Source organism: Gopherus evgoodei, chromosome 4 (assembly GCF_007399415.2).
Source record: "Gopherus evgoodei ecotype Sinaloan lineage chromosome 4, rGopEvg1_v1.p, whole genome shotgun sequence".
Taxonomy (NCBI): Eukaryota; Metazoa; Chordata; order Testudines; family Testudinidae; genus Gopherus; species Gopherus evgoodei.
In genome coordinates this window covers 65,277,991-65,299,842 of record NC_044325.1, presented here as the reverse complement: position 1 = coordinate 65,299,842, position 21,852 = coordinate 65,277,991, and the positions used below count along the sequence as shown (strand labels likewise).

General features: G+C 45.7%; 1 protein-coding gene across 6 annotated transcripts in view; it reads right to left on the bottom strand.

Annotated features, from left to right (window-relative positions):
* Window positions 1-5,663: 5,663 nt before the first annotated feature.
* The window catches only part of TYRO3 (TYRO3 protein tyrosine kinase), a 68,706-nt gene continuing 52,517 nt past the window's right edge, over window positions 5,664-21,852 (bottom strand). For 5 of the 6 annotated variants that reach the window (XM_030559534.1, XM_030559535.1, XM_030559532.1 and 2 more), the window contains 4 exons: window positions 21,585-21,694; window positions 19,818-19,977; window positions 17,879-18,015; window positions 7,295-12,348 (listed from right to left, as the gene is read on the bottom strand). In XM_030559534.1, coding sequence (XP_030415394.1) covers window positions 11,973-12,348; window positions 17,879-18,015; window positions 19,818-19,977; window positions 21,585-21,694 — 783 coding nt within the window. In that variant the 3' untranslated portion in view covers window positions 7,295-11,972. Of the gene's footprint in view, window positions 7,260-7,294; window positions 12,349-17,878; window positions 18,016-19,817; window positions 19,978-21,584; window positions 21,695-21,852 lie in introns of those variants that run through there. The other variant, XM_030559533.1, reaches the window with a different exon arrangement.

The window sequence follows — 21,852 nt, the reverse complement described above, 5'->3', positions numbered from 1 at the left end:
ATTAAATTTCAGCCACTGTAAGTATGTGTTCTTTGTGGATAAATACTTTAAAGTTATGCCAGAGTTTATGGCAGAGCAGGTTTAAGTCTCAGTTTTGAACCCCCTATGACCTCTGTAACCATGGGTTCAAAATCCCAGCAGGATTGACTGTGCCTGTAACCATCTCAGGAATAAAACTAGTATCATGCTGTTTACTCTTTGGGTGCATCTTCACTATAAAAAATGATGTGTTTTTACCTCATGTTAGCTCACTGGATGTAAACTACTGAAGACAAGGCAGTTTGTAGCTTTCATACATTAGCAGGTTAAGGTAAAGACTCTGGGGGGGCGTGAAGGATTTACTTTTACCTGTTAACTCATGTAAAAGTCATAAACTGCATTGTCTTCATCAAGATTATGTCTCATGTTAGTTACCACATATTAGCTACCACAAGGTAAGGACACACCTTTTTTCATAGTAAAGTCACGTGCCTGGTGATGCTTTGTTGCTGTGATAATTGACAAGAGGTTTACTGAGTAAAAACCATCACCGTATTTTTAAATGAAAGCTGAGTTAGTGGGGGACACTCCAATGTGCAGATTTTCTGATGCCAATAAAAATGAATCTAGCAACAGGCTAGACATAAGAGGTGGGTTCCATGAAGAGATTTAGGCTTCTAAGTCCCATTTTTTAGGCACCACTGTGATCCACAAAATTCCTGCTCAATTGCTGCCAAATTCTGTGGACGTCTAAAGGTATGTCTACACTACAGCGGCACAGCTATGGTGCTTCAGCTGTGCTGCTGTAGTGTAGATACCTCCTAGATCGATGGATGGGATATTTCCATTGCTGCAGGTAATCCGCCTCACCGAGAGATGGTAGCTAGGTTGATGGACAAATTGTTCCATTTACCTAGCTGTGTCCACAGTGGGGGTTAGGTCAATCTAACTACATTTCACAGGGTCTGAAATTTTTCATAGCCTTCAGCAATGTACTAGGTAGACTTAAGTTTTAGGTGTAGACCAGGGATGTAGTTAGGTTGACAAACTCACACTGTAGATGCAGTGTAGACCCAACTAGGTCAACAGAAGTATTCTTCCGTCAACCTAGCTTCTCTCAGAGAATTGAATTATCTACATCAACAGAAAAAAACTTTCCATCAATGTAGGAAGTATCTACACTACAGTGGCACAGCTGCAGTGCTGCAGCTGTGTCACTGTAGCATAGACATACCCTTAGTGTTTTCCTCTGTGCATGCACACTGCAACGTTGCTCTAGGCTCCTGGACACCTCTCTTGCCTAAGCAAGTCACAAACAGGGAAAGATAGATGTTTGGCTGCCCAACCCAGTAGGCAGTCTCTGAATATGCCTACCAAATCGGGCCCCTCAGGCAAGTTCACACAAAACAGCTGTGGGAGGGAGAAGCACCCTTAGAACCTTTAGCCAAGTGGATAAGGTACTCATCGAGGATGTGCTTCAAGTCTCCCCTCCTTCTGAGGGGGAGAAGGGATTTGAACAAGGCCCTACCACCTCTAAGGTGAATGTTCTCATCACTAGGCTATGGACTAGTCTGATATGAGAGCCCCCTCAATCTCTCCTATTGACGTTGTTCTACTTTAATTAAACAATGGAAAACTTAAATATTACCTGAGCCAGAAAAAAGAGTTAGAATGACTCTATAGCCTAGTTAGCCACTAAGCTAAAAAATATAAAGGAGTGCTGCTGCTGCCTCTTTTGTTTCAGGTCCTGCATGCGGCTTAGGTGGTCAAGCGCCCATCCTTCCACAATTCATGGATCACGAGCAGAGGTGCCTCTGTGCAGCCCAGGCTTAGGCTACCTTTAGGAGAAGGGTGGGGCTTAGGACACAGACCTCTGGTCGGTATCTCCCACTGGCTAGCTTAGGCTGCTCTCCGCCTAATGTGCTGACTTTGCGAATCACATTCTTAGGTGCCTACTTCTCCCTATTCATTGTATAAGGAGCCTAGGTGCCTAACTCACTCTGTGGATCACAGTGTTGCTCCTGTGGTTTCCTAGGTGCATGAAAGCTATGCACTGTGGTACTCAGCCTTGCAGCCCTAAGTTCCTTCGTGGATCCCATTCAAGGTTTGATTTTGAACTCACACCAGTTTTACAGTGATGTAATTCCATTTACTTCACTGGAATTAAACCACTTTCATCCGTCAGCAGCTTACAACACAGTCTGCTTGGATGGATTGCTACTAAAACTGGCCAAAGTGATCCCCTGCCTGTGCATTCTCTGGCTGCTGAGCATCATGCTTAGCAGCAGAGCAATGCGTACATACCTCAGAGGTCAAACCAGCAAGCCACACTCTTTTTGAATAATGGGTAACCACAAGGCTCTGTAGTCACTTGGACATTTTGCAGTGTTTACATGAGTAATATACCTAATAGTGCAGAAGTTTGCATATGCTGATAATTTGGCACTTGCAATTCACACCCATAACTTTAAAGAACTTGACATGACCCTGACATCTGACCTTAAGATCATGGAGGAGTATTTTTAAACATGGCAGCTGAGACCAAATCCAAGAAAATCAGAGCAAATTGACAACAGAATCACATAAAACACTCTAACTATTGAAACTGTGCATTATGACCCAAAGCCAACATATCTTGGTGTCATTCTTGACCACACACTCACCTTTCATGACCACCTCAAGAAAGCAGCCTCCAAAGCGAAGACTCGCATCAATAGGATCCAAAAATTAGCAAGAACAAGCTGGGGATCAATTGCCCTGCTGCTATAAACATCGGCCATGGGCCTAGTGTTCTCAGTTGCAGAGTACAGTGCACCAATGTGGACGAGACGCTGCAATACAGCTGAATCAGACCACGCGAATCATCATGGGAACTTTAAGATCAACATCTCTATTGTCTCCAGCTATCCATCAAGCTATAGCCACAGCACAAGAACTTAAACATGCTGAAGACTGTTGGGATGGTGCCAAATTGGTGTGGCTGTGCTGAATGAATGTGTGAGCATAACTTGACATGACTTAAATACGGCTGAAGAACTGCAGAGGACCCTAGGAGCAGGGTCCCTTTAAGCAGAAGCAGATTTGACAAAAGACTGGCAAAGCCTGCATGTGCAATCGATATTGAACCTATCAATAGATTTATAACACATGTATAAAGTTCCGGCATGGAGCACAGGCTGACCTGGTTATAGTGACCCTACAGCAAGGACACCATGCAGAGAGCCAAAGTGAATGATTGATGAGTGAGGAAATGTGGTATGGTCTTTGTTCAATACCACACCCAAGCCCCTTCCAAAATACGAATCAGCTAAAGTTAATAACTACATGCCCACTGGGCATGTTTTTGAGACATGTGACTCCTTTGAGGAAAAAAGTATAAAATCAAGCAAAGTAAATTACTGGCAGAGAGAGAAAAGGGAGAGATTCCTTAATTGACACTTGAAGAAGCAGCTAGACAGAGTAACCAAAACGCTGCTCTGTGGGCTCAAGTAGGACTATGAGCCAGAGGGGTTTCCAGGCAGCGAAGGCCTTGCCTCAAGGGAATCCGAGACAGACCAGAGGGCTGAGGAGACTAGACCCAGAGGGAAGAAGTTGTCCATAGACTTGGTAACCACCTTCTCTGTTTGCCAAGCAGGAACTGTGTGAGGCTAGGACAGGACCTGTTTGTGAAAGAGAGACTCACTAAGAGGAATGTATAGCTCTTAATGTATAGTTCTTTAATGTCTAACATAGGAGTTATGTGTTTAATGTAACCCTTTACTGCTTGTGTAATTCCTTCTCAGTATTAAGTTAATTACTCAATGCAAGTTAATTACTGCTGACCTTTTTCAGTAATCTACTCCACAGGGAGCCATTAAAGATCCATTCAGGGGTAGTAGCCCCTGGGGCCAACAAAGGCTACCTGGAACTTCCCATTGGCAGGTTATGGACAATATACCCCAACAACACCTGAAATCATGAAAACCACTATGGAATCCATGCGACCACCTCATGTCTCTGGATCTGGCCAGGGAATGGCAAAGTATCAGAACCTCATCCACGATTCCAAGCAAGCACATTATCACAGGCCCAACAAGCCACTCTCCAAGTTTCAACCTGCCATGTAGACTTTGGACCACACTGAACCTCATCCAAACAAACCATGGAACATGTGGCTACTTTGTGCACAAGTGGAAAATCAAAGACTCTCCTTCGTGTGACTGCGGTGAGAACTTCCAAATCATCAAACACGTCATAATGTAATGCCCCAAATAAGGATTCAAAGGTGAAAGGGAGGATATCATCAGTGTCAGCCTTGAAATGGCTTATGGACCTGCAACTGCATCTATAGAATGTTGCTCTGCTGAATATGCGTACGTGAGACAGAATGGAATTACTACTGATTGACACTGATGTGATATCAAAATCAAGCCTCAGTGATACTAAATGAAGTTTGATTAGGTGAAAAAGCATGAGGCTGATTCGATCCTTACAGGTCTCTTCATATAAGAGAAGTCAGATTGTGATTTCAGGGAAGTCTATTTGAATGGTAGATTATGGGCTTGATTTCCCCTCTCACATATATTGGTTTTACACCATTGTATCGCTTGTGATGTCAATGGAGCTACTCCTTATTTACAGTAGTGTGACAGGAGAATCAGCCGGCTGTAAAAGATCCTATTATATAAGTCATGCTTCAGTAACATAATGATTCTCTAGTGCAAGTACCATACGCCCTGAGAAGTCTCTGTGGGCCAGATTATTTTCCTCAGTTACAGTAGTGCAGCCTCACTGACTTCAAAATTGCAGAATTCAACAGACTAGGAATGTTTGCCGACGTATATTTAGTTAGGAAAAAAAGAGAAAACTTTGAACCAAATTCTCTGCTTGTGGAAATGGAGTTCTGCCCATTTGTGCCAACAGAAAACGTGGCCCACTGGCAGTGCAACAGTCCCAGGAAACTTTAGTAATGTTCCACGTAGGCTTCATCAATAGATATATTTGAAGCTGGAAAATATTTCACTTAATGAATCAAATTCTTCTCTCAGGTACACTTGTGCAACCGAACTTCAATGGAGCTGCATTGGCATAACTAAGATCAGAATTTGGCATAATACCTTTAAAACCACACAGCGGCCTTCTGAGCACAGCTGAAGCCAGCACCTGACCCATTATATCTGAAGATATTTAAATGACAGAGGAAAAAATGTTTTTCTGAGAGTTCAGTTCAGATCCTTCACATATTTATTGTGTCCCCCTTATTCAAATTTGCACTTTTTATCTCAGTAACATATTACACCTTAGGCATACACTCCATGATCACTGAAGAGCTATTACAGCACCTTCAGAGCTCAAATTGGTAAGCAAGCAGAGCATTAATGGTGGATTTAAACTGCGAATTAATGATTTTTATTGTTCTGAGCATATTGCACATAGCTAGCCAAACTCTGCTTTCATTTGCACTGCTGTAGATCCAGAGTAACTCAGATGAAATTAGTGAATTTCACTGTTGCTTTACTCTAGATTTACACCAGTATAACTGAGTAGAATTGGATACCATTGTGAAAGGTGCTTCTCATTGTCACTTTATTTTACTAGCAGCAAAGAGTCCTGTGGCACCTTATAGACTAAAGAGGTATTGGAGCATGAGCTCTAGTGGGTGAATACCCACTTCGTCGGATGCATCTTTGCTGCTTTTACAGATCCAGACTAACACGGTTACCCTCTGATACTTTATTTTACTAGAATGTGAAGAAGAATAAAGAACATGTATCCACAGTGAAGAACTATATTTGGAAAGGCATATTGCACCATGTATTTTTATCTCAATACTCTAAAATTAGGGGTTCTCAAACTTTTCCACAGTATAGGCTAGATCTTAATAAAGCAATTCTCCCATGTACATCTCCCTCCCATACACAAATGTGCTGACTACCTTCCCGCCCTTTCATGTTTATGCAATATCCTTGTGGAAACTACAGCAGTTGCTTACATGGAGAAATAGTATTAGGAAAATACTTATTTAATAGGCCAGCTCCTCAGCTAATGTCAGTGGAGCTCTGTCTATTTACACCAGCCCAGAATTTGGCCCAAACTATTCTGAGCTTCTTTTAACAATTAGAGACACACCCTCATGTGACCAACCAGCTCTCTGCAAATCACCAGCAAGTTCTCCGTGAACCATCAATACTCCATTAGGCAAAACCTCTTTTGTAAATGTAATAATAGTCTGAACACAAGAGAAACACTACAGCAGTCTACCGTCCAGTTAATAACAAGGTAGCAATCAGAAACCATGTCTTATATGTCAGCTAAGTGTGCAGTGACATGCTGAATCCAGTGTACTAGTTATGTTACAGTTACAGAATGTTTTCTTAAGTGCTCTCCACGTTGTCTCAAGGCTTTCAGAGCTGTCAGTTTTGTTTCTTTGGGAAAATGCTCTGAGCATTATTTAGCATCATGTTGTGTATTTCCAGCAGGATTTTCCACATACAGACCAACCCCCTTCCTGCTCCTAAGTCCATTCATTCATATAGCAGATTGGCAACAGTCAGTCCCTAAAAAGGTTTAAAAAAACTAGACCAACCCCTTTAAATCCCTACCCTATCTGTGAGCACTTCAATTAGCAGGTGCAACACATTTCCTAAGGTCAAATATTTCCTGTAGTAACTTCTGTTAGAAAACAGAAGCTTGCAAAAACAACTCCCCCAAAACATTTTCATCATTTTCATGTTACAGTTGGAAACATGCTAGTTGTAGCCATGTTTGGAAAGCTCTCAGAATAGTAGTCAGAGAAGCTCTGCTAGACCCAGGTGAGCAGCAATAGTGTTTAAATACACAGCCTCTCTGCAATTTCAATGGTACTGTGGGCAGAGCAAAGAATACCCTATTTCCCCAGCCCACACAGATTTAGGAATGGAATATCTTATATTCTCTCAAGATTGAGGCTATATGGAATAGGAGACAGTGCCAAAGCAGAATCATAGCCATTTTTCACATTTTACCACTGTCAGGCTCAAAACCTACCGTCATTACAGTCTTAATGCTCATTGACACTAAGGTCCTTTTACACTGAGAGAACAAGTAAATGAGAAGCAGGGCCTTTTGTCTTTTCTGTTCTCTGATTAGATAACCGATTTTTAAACAGGAACATAATGAATGTTGACTAATGAATAATGATCAATCCATGAATGTGGGTCTCAGATACTCACGATGAGCGTCATAGAAAAGCTTATAAACAAACTTCAGCAATGGATTCTTGAAACGCTGGCGATTGGCAAATACTGGCAGTTGGCTGAAAACTGACACAAAATGAATAGTGTGAATAACAGCCAAATGGAGTTCAAGTCATTTATTCAGGAATATATTTGCAAACATGCTTTTTTCAATTATTTGACCAGCTCAAGATTTTAGCCAGGCAAAACGGTGGTTGCTTTCAGTAGGAGCTTTTACCGAGTAAGGCCTGCAAGACTTAGCTAAGTGCACGCCAAAAAAAAAAAAAAAAAGGGAGTAGGGGTGGCAGTGGTGTGGAGAATGGTTCATTTGCATGGGTTAGAGGTTTATTCTCATATTGCAGACATGTCTGGCCACATCAATAAACGTCTGTTCTGTCCCATCAAACTTGTGGGCCAAATTCTGACCTTATTTGCACTCGTGAAGTTCTATCCTAGCCAATAGGACTGACAACAGAGAGGTTGCAATGAGTGCAGGATCAGTCCTTATGTATAAACAAGCTGCACAAGAAATATGGCTGTGCTACAAGACTCCATAGGCGCCTTTACGAGACACAATAGCACAGTAATGTTTCAAAAAGGGGCCTATTCTGGCCCAAGTGTTACAAGAAGGTACTGTAGGAAGAAGGTGAAAGAATCATCCCAGCTTGCCCAAAACTGTAGCTGCCGACATAAAATAAATGATCATGCATGGTAACAGGCTGAGGTTATTCCCTTTGGTGAGATGACCCAGGGCTAAGAAACTCTGTTGAGATTTAGAAATAAATCAACATTTTAAATAACTGGGTTTTAATTATTTCCCAAAGGGGAAAGTGTCTAGGTAGACAGGCCCCAAATCTGACCACCCCCATAGTACATTTTCTCTTTCCTTCTTAAAAGGGCGTATGCTTCCCCCCGTGCCGCATACAGGGACCTTCACTAAGGGATGGGGGCATGCATATACAGAGGAGAAAGCAATTTATGCTACAGCAGCATCCTCACCACATAGCTGCCTCTCTCCTCTTCATAGCCAGTATGCTATAGCTCCACAGACAAGGGAGAACCATGCAGCAGAGTATGTTCCCCACTCCCAGGCAGAAGAATTTACTTTGCAAAAGGCATTGTAAGTGCCACAGCCACTGAGTGGTCTGAACAGACCTTAGAACGGGAGAGAAGAGTCATGGTCCCATTGCTGAGGAAGGTTTGGGGGTAGGAGGGAGTGTGATCAGGTTTAAATCTGCAGGCTAGATTCCTGTGGCACTCCCATTTCTGTAAGAACAGGCAGCCCAACCTTCTGACTGCTCTGCCACCAGAGGGAATGCTATGGTGAGTCTGCAGCCCAAGCAAAACTACCATTATGGGGGAGTCTGCGCTATTCTACTGGCTCCACGCAAGGAGGGGGAACAGTTGGTTTAGTTTTGAAGACAGCCTTCCAAAATGATGCCAGAAATGGCAAAATCAAAAGTATTAGGCTAAGACTTTACTCAGAATCTTGCTGAGGGTGGTCCGGATCTCACTGCCATGGAATTCAATGGCAAAGCTCTCAATGGCTTTAATAGGAACAAGAACAAGCCAAGTATACGAAGCCCCTAACAATCTAACACCAAAATATTTGAGCAACCCGCAAGGCAATTGGGATTGGCTGGGATATCTCTACTGTCTGTCCCAGAGATCCCCTGGACCAATCTGGGGCACAATCTTCTCTGATCAGGTACTCTCTGTATGGAAGGTCCTCCCTGAGTCTGTCCTGAATCACTCAGCTGCTATTTTCAGAGCACAGGGCAAGGCCTGTCTTAAGGTCTGAATGCACCCGTGACTGTTTTTAGCCTCCTTCCTCTTTTGGCACCAGCTCTTCTTTGTCAGGAATCGTCCTGCAGCAGAGCCACAGCCAGAGCTAGAGCCAGTCTCCACAGCGGGCCTGCAGTAGGCTGCCTAACTGGCAGATTGGTTGGAAGAGTCCGCAGTGGGGCTCTTAGCCCAGCAGTAGCAGCAGTTCAGTGGCTGCTCAAAGCATTTGCCAATGGCTCCTGCACCTGCTTGTTCCTAGACCTGCTCCTGCCTTGCCTCACTCTAGGTAACCCAGTTCTGCCCCTTGGCTCCGACTTCTGACCTCTGACCCTTGGCTCTGATTCCTGAACCACAAGGCCTGACTCCTGCTCTGACCATTAGGAACAACTGCCCACATCCCACTCACTGACATTCTGAATAGACCATCCCCCAGCAAGGGCTTTGTCTGAGCTCCTTCCCAGTGGAGTTGGAAGGCTCAGGCGGCTGGGCTATAACATCTGCTACTCCACCAGCCCTTGCCATCACAGACTGGGGCACCACAGCAGGGGCAGTGGCAGTCTCAAGCTTGCAGTAGTGACACAGAGAAGATCTGCAGTCTAGGAAGGCTGGAAGTTTCCTTCATCCCCACCCCACTCCCAGGAATCCCCCTGCCCTGAGCTCAGCTCCTCAAGCTTGGTGAGGAGAAAGATTTGGCTCATTGTGTTTTTATGTGAAGGAGGGGGAATCATGTATGAGGCCAACCAGTTTTATCAGTGCCTCATTTGAATGAGAAGGCCCTTAAAGAAAAATATCACCAGTTGTGAGATGTAGTGGACACAAGGCTGGGGCTTGGACACAGTACACGTTTTATTATTAAAAAAAGAATAAAAACTAATGAGATGCTTCCAGAAGTTAGATTCTATAGGTACATCTCCATTTCCCAGCTGGCTGCAGGGAACGTGGCCTTCAGCTCTCACAATAAACATGTACATATCTGCACAGGTACTGTAGTAAAACAATACCCTTTGTTATGTGTTATTTGCTCACTTATAACCAGTGTTTTCTGTATACCAGTTAAACAGAGAAGAAAAATCCTACATTTCCTGGTCTATAAGATGGTGCTGTCTATTGTGTGGAACTTCTGGGAAGTAGCTTTAGGACATTGTTGTTTTGAGTTTCAAAACCCCAGCGCCAACTACACCAGACTTTGTTCTAAATTAGGACTCGAATGTGGCTCTGAATTTTGCTATCAGCACATCTCTTACAACGGGTAAAATGGAATCATAGTCGGCAAAGTCTGGGTATTCGTATTCCAGATCTGGATTTGAATTTTGCAGCTTGGTCCCATCTTTAGTACTTCATTTCAAAGTATAAACATTGAATTTTACAGCATTCACTGTGAGGGGAGTGCAATGTGGAAGCCCAAGTTGCACGATACTGCAAAGTTCTTCAGAGCACAGGAAGTCAGATGAGCTAGATCCTGGTCTTGTAAACATTCAGACAACCGGGGTAAGGTGTACTGCACGTCTCTGGCAGTGCTGGGGACCGCTATACAAAACACTTGCTCATTTAAATTAAAATATTACATTATTTAAAAAACAAGACACATGACTGTTTGCAGTTATAACGTTTCTGACATGCTGATTTCGGGGGGGAGGAGAGAGCTGTAATATGAATCTCTCCCTCACTGGAAGGCTGCAGTGATAAACAGAATATGTTCCAGTGTGGTTGATCTTTTGCAGATGCCTGAAGACCTTTTAATCAGCAGGGCCCCTGGTTCTCACATTTTTTCATAGTGAGGACTGCTTCTTTTAGACAGATATCCCCTTAGTGACATGGGTGCTGGGGATGCAGCAACACCCCCTGGCTTGAAGTGATTTCCATCATATACAGGGTTTACAGTTTGGTTCAATTGCTCTCAAAACCCCCACTATACAAATTGTTCCAGCACCCCTGCTTGTTGATCTCTTTGCTCCCAATGATTCCACACCTTTTCAGTGGCACCTACAGTGCTTGGTTACATGAAAAACATAAGAGAGGGACAGTTAAGGGGGAAGATTAAAATAAAGCAATAAAGCAAATGCTGGATCCTGCTTCTGATGAAGTCAATGCATGGTTACCGGCCTTCATTTTGTATCTGTGCAGTTTCTTTCTTCTCCACTTTATGTTACTGAGGAGGGATTCCCCGCACTGCTGCCAGCCCCCACTGCAGAGCTCGATTTACTTCCCTGTGAAGTATGGTTCTATCCTTTTGCATGGTTGCCCCTGCCAACTCATTTTACAACAGCTGCACATTTGATCAGGGCTGCATTAATACCAAACAGAAGACAACGAAAGATACAAGGTGCACAAGGTGGAGAAAGGTGTTGGATTTTCATTGGTTTCAGTTTAGTTGTTCAACAAAAGCATCTGGACATTCTAAGAGAGCCTTGGGCGGGGCTACTTCTAGCAACAAGTGTCATTGCTTGAAAAACACTGGCTGTTTTATCACTGTATGTAAGCAGCTCCGTAGATCACAGATTGAGAACCACTGAGGTAGGCAACAGGTCTAGGCAGCACGGCTGAGTGAACACAAGGGGGCTTTTCTTCCCCTATGTCCTGAACCACAGCGTAAATATTCGCCAGTGTTTCCAGATTTACTGGTCCAAAGCTCACACAGCCAGAATTGAAAAAGCATCCACAAAATAGCAAGCACTGATGGACTAGTATGTGCATTCGACTCTGTGGTGGCAGCCAATGAGAATTAGACGAGCAAACACTCATTGGTTGCTGTAGCTTTGTACCCACTCCCATTGGATGCGATAGACCTTTAATCCTACCCCCCCAAAAGTCCAGGGGGTTATTATGATTTGTGATCTTTCTGAGCTGTCTGCAACAGCAGTCCACGCAGATGGTGCTAGCTACAGAAGTAGCCCTAATTATAGCTACCCATGCAGTTTAAAAACATCCTCCAACTGGCTTTAGAAAGCAGTGCGACATGGCAATCCAGCTGCACACACCCCATTGTAGAGAACTGGAGCATCTTTTCCTTACAAGCTAACAACTTCTCTCTCTTTCTGACTCCAGCTCCTGCAGAAGGCTCCTGGCCTCCCCTTCAGCTGCATTGGGATGCCTTTCACTTCCAACATCATTTCCAAGGCACAAGGGGCTCATGATGTAGCGATAGTCACTAGTGACAGCAGCAGCTGCTCCAGCAATGTTCTCTCCGCTGTCCAAATTTCTAAATGAAGTGTACAGGGCAGGATCGCTCCCAGAAGTCTCTTTGGCCTCCCCAATGTTGACATATAAAGGATCCTGACTGGACGAGATCATGGACATTCTCCCCTGAATCATTTTCAGCTGTAATTTCAGCATTCCGAAGCTAGGGCGTAGCTTGGGCTCAGAATGCCAGCATCTGCACATGAGATCATAGCTGCAATGCAAACAGAATAAGAGAGCTGAAAAATATAGAGAGTCCGTGTGCAAAGCAACCCTGCCCATTAATCATGTGGCAACACCACTAACAAGAAGACAGGACCCAATTCTTCACTCAGTGACATGGTACAACCACCACTTTAGGGGTAAATTGTGCCAACGAGCCATAATGGGGGGGCATGCAATTCCACCCTATCCAGGTGGAAGTTCTGGGAATAATTCTGTTATACCACCCCAAAATCTCTGTGTACAGAGGCAATTCAAGCAGCCAGATCTGCAGAGGAGTCACCCACAGCCCTCAGTGAATATTCCTAGGATTTCTCTGGGGTGGTTTGAGTGGGAAAAAACAGGACAATGGGGAAGGGAGAGTTCTAGTTTTGGTGTATTGGGGAGTTAACAAGGGCATTTGTCAAATCTGACTTCTGGATGCTTATTTTTTGGTTGAGCTAGATGTGTCACTAGAATGTTTTAGAAGCAGTTAGATGCTTTTTTGGGTGGTAAACTGACATAGCTACAATACCAAAAAATAAAAAGCACACATCCCTCTCCAGAACTCACTGACACCAAGGCCATTTGCTCAGGCTTGGCACAAGGTGAGAGGATTTGCCTTCAGTATGTTCAATAGTATCAAATTCCTAGTCTCCTCACATTTTCCAGAGTATTTTCACTTTGGTTAGAATGATTGTTGCCAAGAAGCAGGGTTTTCAGTAGTTGCGCACACAAAAAAATCAAAATTAAAAGGCCAAGTCCAACAAAGCTGATTTGGTAGAGCATCAGTCCAGCCATGCTGCTTGGCATGAATAGAACCCCGAATAAATGCAATGGTTAGTAATAGATTTTTATTCTCAGCAAGAGTTCTCAACCTTTTTCTTCCTGAGGCCCCCTCAACATGCTATAAAAACTCCACAGCCCAGTGGGGGTGGAGGGGGGGAGCTCAGGGCTCCAAGCCAGGGGACCCTTGGGCATAGGCATAGTTTAACTTCTATTTTGAGGGAAAAGGGCTGGCAACTGGCAGGGCTTGAGCTAGCTCCACACAGCGAGGTCCATGGAGGGAGCACCACCTCCAGCCCCTGACTCGCTCAGGAGCTGCTCCTAGCTTGGGGGCAGGGTGAGGGCAGCTTCAGCCCCGTGCTGCTCCTGGCTTCACTGCTGGGGCTCAGGGCACTGGGTTTCAGCCATAGGGCCCTGAAGGCCCCCTGAAAGGGCTCACTGACCCCCCAGGGGGCCACAGGCCCCCGGTTGAGAACCGCTGCTCTTTCTTCAACAGTGTGTGTATTATACTCTCAACAGTGGATCAGAGATTTTATTTTTCCAGATTCTAATCAAATGATAGATAAAACCATGAGGAGGAAAAATAAAAAAATCAAAACCAAAATAGAAGCCAGATTTTTAGGAGCAACAATTTCTGGTCAGAGTTTTAAACGGTTCTATCTAAACTTTGTTATCTCAGCTCCAGGGGCATAATGGAACCAATTCACTATTCATGGGCTGTGGGTATGGAAGGCAGGGGGAGGCTGTGCCTCCCCAAACAGCCTTGCGTGGTCCTGCCCATGCTTCACCCCCAGGCTCCTTCCTGCTTCCTGGGCTGTGCCGCAGGGGGCCCTTCCCCCTCATGGATGGATCCCCAGGCTGGGGGGCTAATCGGGGCTTGTCTGCAATCCAGGACTAGGGGAGAGAGGCCATGCCGCCCACTCACCCGCCTGGTGCTTCGGAGCTGGGGGGGGGGAGTGCTGTTCCTCCCACTCACCCACCTGGTGCTCCGAGGCTGGGGGGGAGGGAGGGCTGTGCTGTCCACTCACCTATTCAGTGCTTTGGGGCGGGAGGGGGCATGTGCCGCCTACTCACGCGCCTGGCATTCCTGGGCTGGGGTTACTCGGGCAGCCTGGAGATGGGGGTGGGGCTGGCTGCCGCACCAGGAGGTGGAGGGACTCTGGGCTCTGGCAAGAGGGGTGGGACTTTGGGCAGAAGGTATGGTCTGGGCCAGGGTCTAGCCTCCCAGAGCCTGGGGTTCACCTGCCACCCATGCTATTACTATTACTATGATGGAATGCCAACTTGACTGGTAAAGGGCACCATCCCCATGTAACATGGGCACTATTATTCTGGTTCAGAGGGCTGTAAAGAAACAAAGTCTTTATTGCTTGAATAACTGAACTTAAAATGGCCTTGTCTGCTCTGGAAAAAATTAACAGGATTACTGTGTGTTCCCCCTAGAATGGCTGTGACACACTGCATCTCAGCGTGCAAAACTCTATCAGTCATTATCAGACACAGTACCAGTCATGCTATGTAGACTGCTTTTTCTGAGGTCAAGTATCAATTGCGCTTCAGTCATTACAGGCAAAGTTGTATGAGTGCCAGAGTGGATGAAGGTCAGAGTCAGGAATGGAGCTATTCGCTCCGCTCCTGACTGTGGCTCAGCAGGAGAACCTCTTACACTTCACTGGCTGACAACCCGCTTCCCCACTCTATCTCCCTCCATCCAGTCACTCTTCCATGCAGGCACTGTAGTTCTTGCACCAGGAGTGCTAGGTCATGTGAGAAGAGCAAAGAAAGTGAGGAGGGAAGATGAGATCTATGAAATGGGATAAGGAGAGTCCATGGAGGTTCTTAAATAAAACCAGGGCTTTTGAACTGGGTCCTGAAATGGACAGGGAGCCAACAGAGTTGGAGGCTGGGGATCACATGGCTGCTCCTCCTTATTTAAATAAAACCATGATCTACTATCCTGAGTTTGTGAACTTTTAGAAAAACCTGGTCCTAGTCAAACTGATCAGGCGACCAAATTGATCACAACACTGACCACCCACTCCAGGGCTGGTAAATAACCTCCTACAACCGGTACGTGCTGAAGACATGGCACACACATGCTTCCTTACTCTCCAGAGAGCATCTTCTCACTTAGCACAAGACATGCCTGGGAAACATCTGCTTCAGTGGTCACAGAGATCTCCAGTGAGACCTACTCAGTACTTAATTTGTAATGAAAGTGGTGCCGGAGCTCAAACAATTTTTTTTACTTTCATAACTGTCACAGCAAGCCCAGAGGTGCCGGGGCTATGAACTGCAAAGCCCAGAGGTGCCAGAGCTCAGCCCTGGGACAAATTAAGCACTGGATCCACTGCACAGCCGACAAAGGGAGATGGCCAGGAAGCTCTTCCCTCTTACAATGCAGCACAAGCGACCGAGGGCCAAACTCACAGAACTTAGTGCAGAGAGGCATACATCAAACCTCCCAGAGCTAGGCTGGCCATTTTGTGCCAGGCAGGATTCACCCTCCAGAGGGAGGCAATGGTGGTATTGCCCCTTATTGTGATTTTACTGGGGAAGGCACCTTTAGCTTACCCCAGATACTCCAAGGATTAGATCCTGGGGGGTGGCCAGGGTGACGATATAGTCTGAAAAGTGGGATCTTTGTCACATATCTGCTTCATGTGGATCAGAACCCACAGTTCTTAATCAGGCCAAACTCTCCCTGACTTCAGTGCGTGTTTTACTCAGGTAAGGAATACAGACTCAGGTCCAACGTGTTTTATACTTAACTCAGCTCTGCTCAGCCTGGGAACAAAACAAATTCTTAGTGTCATCAGCACAGCAGAACTCATTTAGCTGGAAAAAAGCCAGATCTCTTGTATTCTTTGTGCATCACCCACCAAGCTGGCAACTAAATTCCTATTCCAGAATCTTTATTGTTGTGATCTTACAGTTCTGACAGTGAAAAGCAGCCCAAAACAAATAGACCTGTAAACTTGTGAACTGAGCAATCTGATATGGGGCTTACTGAGAAACAAAGAATACAGAATTGGATGATGGCATTTTTTACTCTTCTCACTGTAGCTAGACAGCACTTTATTGAGCCTGTTACTAATTTTGCAGTGGAGCAGTTGGCTTCCATGGCATTACTCCTGATTTACACCAGTCAGAAGCAGGCCCACATACCACACAAATACTCCATACAAAAGAGTTGACCAAAGCCTGGTCACTCTCACTTGCTTGCTACTTTGCAGTGCCACATTCACTGTATGTTTTGGCTTCATTGCCAGAGTCAAACAATGGGTTGACAAAAAGATATACAAATGCTAGGAAACAGTCAAAAAGTGATCTGCCATGAAGACTAAGGTGAATGACTCACTAACAAGAGCCCAGATCATTCCCTTATGTGGAACAGCCAATGTGGGGGATAGGCAACTCCGTGAAACAGGGACTCCTCCAGATCATTCTCTAGGCACCACTTTACAGATGGGGAAAGTGAGACAGAGAGGGGAAAGCCAACATTTTCAGAAGCATCCCCTGCACTGGGCTGTGTGATGGAGTGGTCTGCCATAGAGGACTTGGAGACCTTATAGGGTGGCTAGTGAAAGGGTTAAATGGAGAATATATTATTTGTACTACGATGCTCAAGGAAAAAAGGGGAAAGTAGAAACCAACGGCTGGGAGTGCTCAGCATGGATGGCTTCTCATTTCCTCTTCTCAAATGCCTTTATCCAAAATGAAAAGGCTTTTACCTTAGGAAATGCGCTGGAGTAATCCTCTTGGAGCTGAGAAAGATGGCAGTGTTTGCTACCAGCTTTGAGACTCTTTTTTGAGTCAGGTAGAGGACACTGATAGGTCAGCATGTGTTAGGGGTGGAGCTAAGGAACTATAAAGACTGCTTCAGCCCCAAAGTATTCACTCCAGCTTGATAGCTCAATCTAGACAGAAGTCTGTTCCAGCACTGGGGGGGTTATGCCAGCAACTATAGAGTGAAAGATCCGGATACACACATTCCATGTAATTTTATGAAGAGGGAACACTTCATCACCCAGCAATGCAGTGTGGAGATGGCCATTTGGAAGCTACAGCTGGTGCAGAATGTGGCTGCCTAGTGGCATTAGCTGCAGGGTCTGAGGATATTCCAAACACTGGCTTGGCTTCATTGTCATTTCCAGCCGCAGTGTAAGATGTGGACACTGATCTATAAAGCCTTACATGGCTCAGGTTCTGGCTACCTGAGAGGCTCCCCTCTCTTCCTATATATTCTGCCAACTGCAGTTGAGGTCAGCAGAGACGCTTTTGATGACAGAGCCTAGCTTTGAAGGGAATATGCAATAAAGGGTCCTCTGCTCTGAGATATGCTTCCCCCATCATTATGCCAGATTATTAATCTCCTGACCTTCAGGGAATGGCATGCGGCCCATCTCTTTGCTTAGGCTTTGGCCTGGAGGAGGTGGGTAGCAGTGAGTTTCAAGGAACATGGGTATAGTTTTGCAAAGGGGACAAAACTCTCTAGTGCTGATGCTGTCCAAGCTCTCAGGCCAACTTAGCTGCCAGTGTAACTACCCTGACTTCTGCAGAGTGACGCAAGCAAAGAAACTGGCCCCTTTATAATTTGTAGCAACCCCAATGACTGTGTCTAGCAGGTGTCTTCAAATATTGAAAAGAAATAGATTGTGAACAGAAGCCAGGACAGCTATCTCCGTCTCTCTCTGTCTCCATTAAGAGAGGATTCTCCATGGTGGTCAAAACAAAGCAAGGAACAAGTTACTCACATGTCTTCCAGGCACTCTGGGGGCTGCTTCAACCTGTTGCCACTGATGAGGTAGTTGTAGATTTCTGCATTTTCGATGCCAGCATAAGGGGTTTGTCCTCGTGTCACAATCTCCCACATCGTCACACCAAATGCCCACTGAAACGGAACAGCAAACAGAGCTAGCAAATCGTAGGTTCCCTGTTTGCCAGGGCGTTATTTCTTCCAACTGGTTGCTGTGAGCTAATTAGCTTCTTGCACAGCGCCAGATTTGGGGCTATTGGGGGATGCGCAGAGTTTGGCCATGATGCCTAGGGCGGTGAAGGGAATGAGCCACTTTTAGCTTAGTATGTTCTGACTTGTATCTTTGGAAAATGCCAGGGGAGGTCTAACCAGCAGGATTTGCTGTGTGCAAAGGGACTGTTTCTCGTAATCAGCGATACACGCAGTTGTGTAATCAGTCACTCGTTGGGCACATTCTGCAACAAGGTCGAGGGCAGTACTCATGCAATATTGCAGTCAGGCTGTACTGCAGGGGTTCTCACACTTCATTGCTTCGTGACCCCCTTCTGACAAGAAAAATTACTACATGACCCAAATCTGAGCTGCCCGAGCATCACCGCTCTGGGTGGGAGAGGGGGCCACAGCTGAAGCCCAAGGGCTTCAGGCCCAGGCAAGGGGCCTGTAACCTGAGCCCCACTACCCAGGGCTAAAGCCCTCTAGCTTTGGCCCTGGGCAGTGGCACTGGGGCTTTGGCTCTGGGCCCCAGAAAGTCTAATGCCAGCCCTGGCGACCCCATTAAAATGGGGTCACGACCCACTTTGGGGTCCTGACTCACAGTTTGAGAACCACTGGTGTATCACCAGCCACCTCTTCAGAGGCAGAGTCAATAACTGGTAATTGGCAGTGCAGGTCCACAGGTAAAGGAAGGAGCCAGTGGGAAACCAGCTCATAAAGCAGCAAGGGGGAGAGGAGGGAACCAGAAGGCAGACCTAGAGGAAAGGAAGAGGAGCTCCAGGTGCATGTGTTTGTCCTCACTTCCTTAGTGAAACGTAATAAGGGGGAGTATCTAAGGCAGGGGTCAGCAACCTTTCAGAAGTGGTGTGCCGAGTTTTCATTTATTCACTCTAATTTAAGGTTTCACATGCCAGTAATACATTTTAATGTTTTTAGAAGGTCTCTTTCTATAAGTCTATAATATATAACTAAACTATTGTTGTATGTAAAGTAAATAAGGCTTTTAAAATGTTTAAGAAGCTTCATTTAAAATTAAATTATAATGCAGAGCCCCCCGGACTGGTGGCCAGGACCCGGGCAATGTGAGTGCCACTGAAAATCAGCTCGTGTGCCGACTTCGGCACCCGTGCCATAGGTTGCCTACCCCTGATCTAAGGAGTGAGTGGCCTTTTAATCCACATAACAATATGGCAGGGATGTGTGGTGTCATCCTCAACATAGCCCTCTGCTGGATGAAATAGCATTGCCAGAGCTACTCCAGTGGGTGTGTGTGAGATCATGACACCTGCTGGTGGCAAGGAACGATGACAGAGAAAAAGGGAGAAGAACAAGGGTGAGAAAGGAAAGATGAAACTGGAGGAATAGAAAGGATGGGGTGGGGGAAGGAGAGAGGCAGAAGGAGGTGAGGGAAGGAGGCCAGGGATGAGAAGTGATGAGGGGTGAAAGAAGAAGAGGGCCAGGAGAGAAGGATTCATCGCTTTCACATTTGCACCACAAACTGCTTTGTTCAGCTTCAAAACATTTCCCAGATTCTCCAGTTCTGACATCATGATCCAAGCCAGAAGGCAGGGATGTGCCCATCCCTTCACACAAGGCATCAACCATTCACATGGTCCTCTTCCGTCACCAAGGGCGTGATTCACTGTCTGGTGAAGTCAACGGAAAAATCCTCACTGGTTTCTAGGGGAGTTGGACCTGCCTCCAAACACCAGAGCAAAACTTACCACATCACTGTGTGTTGTGTAAAGATTGTCTGCAAGACTTTCTAGAGCAAGCCACTTCACTGGCAGCTTGGAGGCGCAGCCCTGACGGTAATAGTCTCCACTGTAGATTTTCTTAGAAAGCCCAAAGTCTGCAACGCACACGTTCATATTCTCATCCAACCTAAGGGAAAATGTGAATGAGTAAGAAAGAAACTACTGGCTACATTCAGGCAGCTAGAAATACGTCCAAGACTGGCCAGCTCAGGGCAGCTGTAATGAGGTAGAGCACCTTTCAGCCTTAAATATCAGAGAGGTAGCCGTGTTAGCCTGGATCTGTAAAAGCAGCAAAGAATCCTGTGGCACCTTATAGCCTAACAGACGTTCTAGAGCATGAGCTTTCGTGGGTGAATACCCACTTTGTCAGATGCATCTGACGAAGTGGGTATTCACCCACGAAAGCTCATGCTCCAAAACATCTGTTAGTTTATAAGGTGCCACAGGATTCTTTGCTGCTTTCAGCCTTAGCTCACCAACTCAAACAGGGCCCGGAGTTGGTGGTGTCCCCAAGTCATCCTGTTTTGTGGCCAATGTGAAATAGGCTGGAGGTCTCAGTACAGTTCCTAGAGACTAACAGGGGAGTCATTACGACTCTGGAAGTGCGGGAGCAGAGTGATTTCCACCTAAAGGAGTCCAGAGAGAATCGCCTCCCCTTCCCACAGTGTTTGTGCAAAACGGTGCACTTAAGCTTCCGCTGCCTAGGCCAAATTTTCAAAGATATTTAAGTGCCTAAGGATGCAGACAGGTGCCTAGTAGGTTGGAAGTGGTTTTATTTAGATGTACACCAGTTCTACTGAAAAAGGGTTTGGTTCCTTCCCTTGCTCCATTCCAAGTAGCCAGGGGAGGAGGAGAGATGAGAAACAAAGCCCTCTCCTTCCTTGCAGCAGGCAGGTGGTTGGGAGAAAGAAGCTGCAATGCTGCATCATGCACAGTTGTCAACAATTTAATTGTTTCAAGAGAAAATCCTCCACGTGGGCCAGGGTCCACGTGTCACCAGAGGGTTCCATGTGCATTCTGAGGAATCCTAGATTAGTTTTTACATCTTCATTATCAAGCCCTCAGAGCTGATACAGTTTTCTGGCCGTTCTAAAAGCTCCTCTCTCTTATCACAGCCCAAATCCACTCTCTGCTCTGTATGTTGTATTGTGACCTCACATCGATACCTGACGATGTCTCATCAGAATGACACAATGCTGCAAAAATGTAACATGCACCCCACCAAACATCAGCACTGCAAAATACACACAGAACCCAATGACAGGAGTGCTGGAGATAGGGTTCAGTTTGGGTGCTTCGCTGAATCTTAGGAGTCACCTGTGAGGATATGCCACTCCTCCGATGGGAAATAATGGTGAGAGTGATTAACCATTGCAATAATTTACTAAGGGTTGTGGTAGAGTTTCCATTTGTAAATCAAGATTGGATGTTTTTCTAAAAGCTCCACTTTTGGGTAAGTTCTCTGGCCTGTGTTACACAGGAGGTCAGACTAGATGATTACAACGGTCCCTGCTGACCTTGGAATCTATGAATCCCTGCACGGCTAACAGGTCCTAGCTTCCCCATATCTGTTGTCACTTTCTTGGAAGGAAGAACTGTATCTGGCTAACCCTTCAGGAAAAGGCAGGCTACTGCCCCTTCCTGTGACTTCATGGTGCTTCTCTCCCCTTTCTCTCTTATCTCTCTCTTCCCTGCCAAGCCTTTGTTTGGTCTGAAAGCACCTGGCCCACTTACATGCAGTTCCGAGTAGCAAGGTCCCTGTGTATGAAGTTTTTCGAGCTCAGGTATTCCATCCCACTGGCAATATCAATCATGAACTTGAGTAGTGTCTGAAGAGACAAATTCTGCAAGAAAGCACAGTTCTAGATTGGTCCCTGGAACATTCCAGTCACTCAGGGCCAAACTGGGGCATTTACCCCCTGGTCTACACTGGGGGCGGTGGAGAGACAGCTTGTCCTCAACGCAAGCGCGACAAAGTAAAGTCATTTCAGAACCTTGTGAG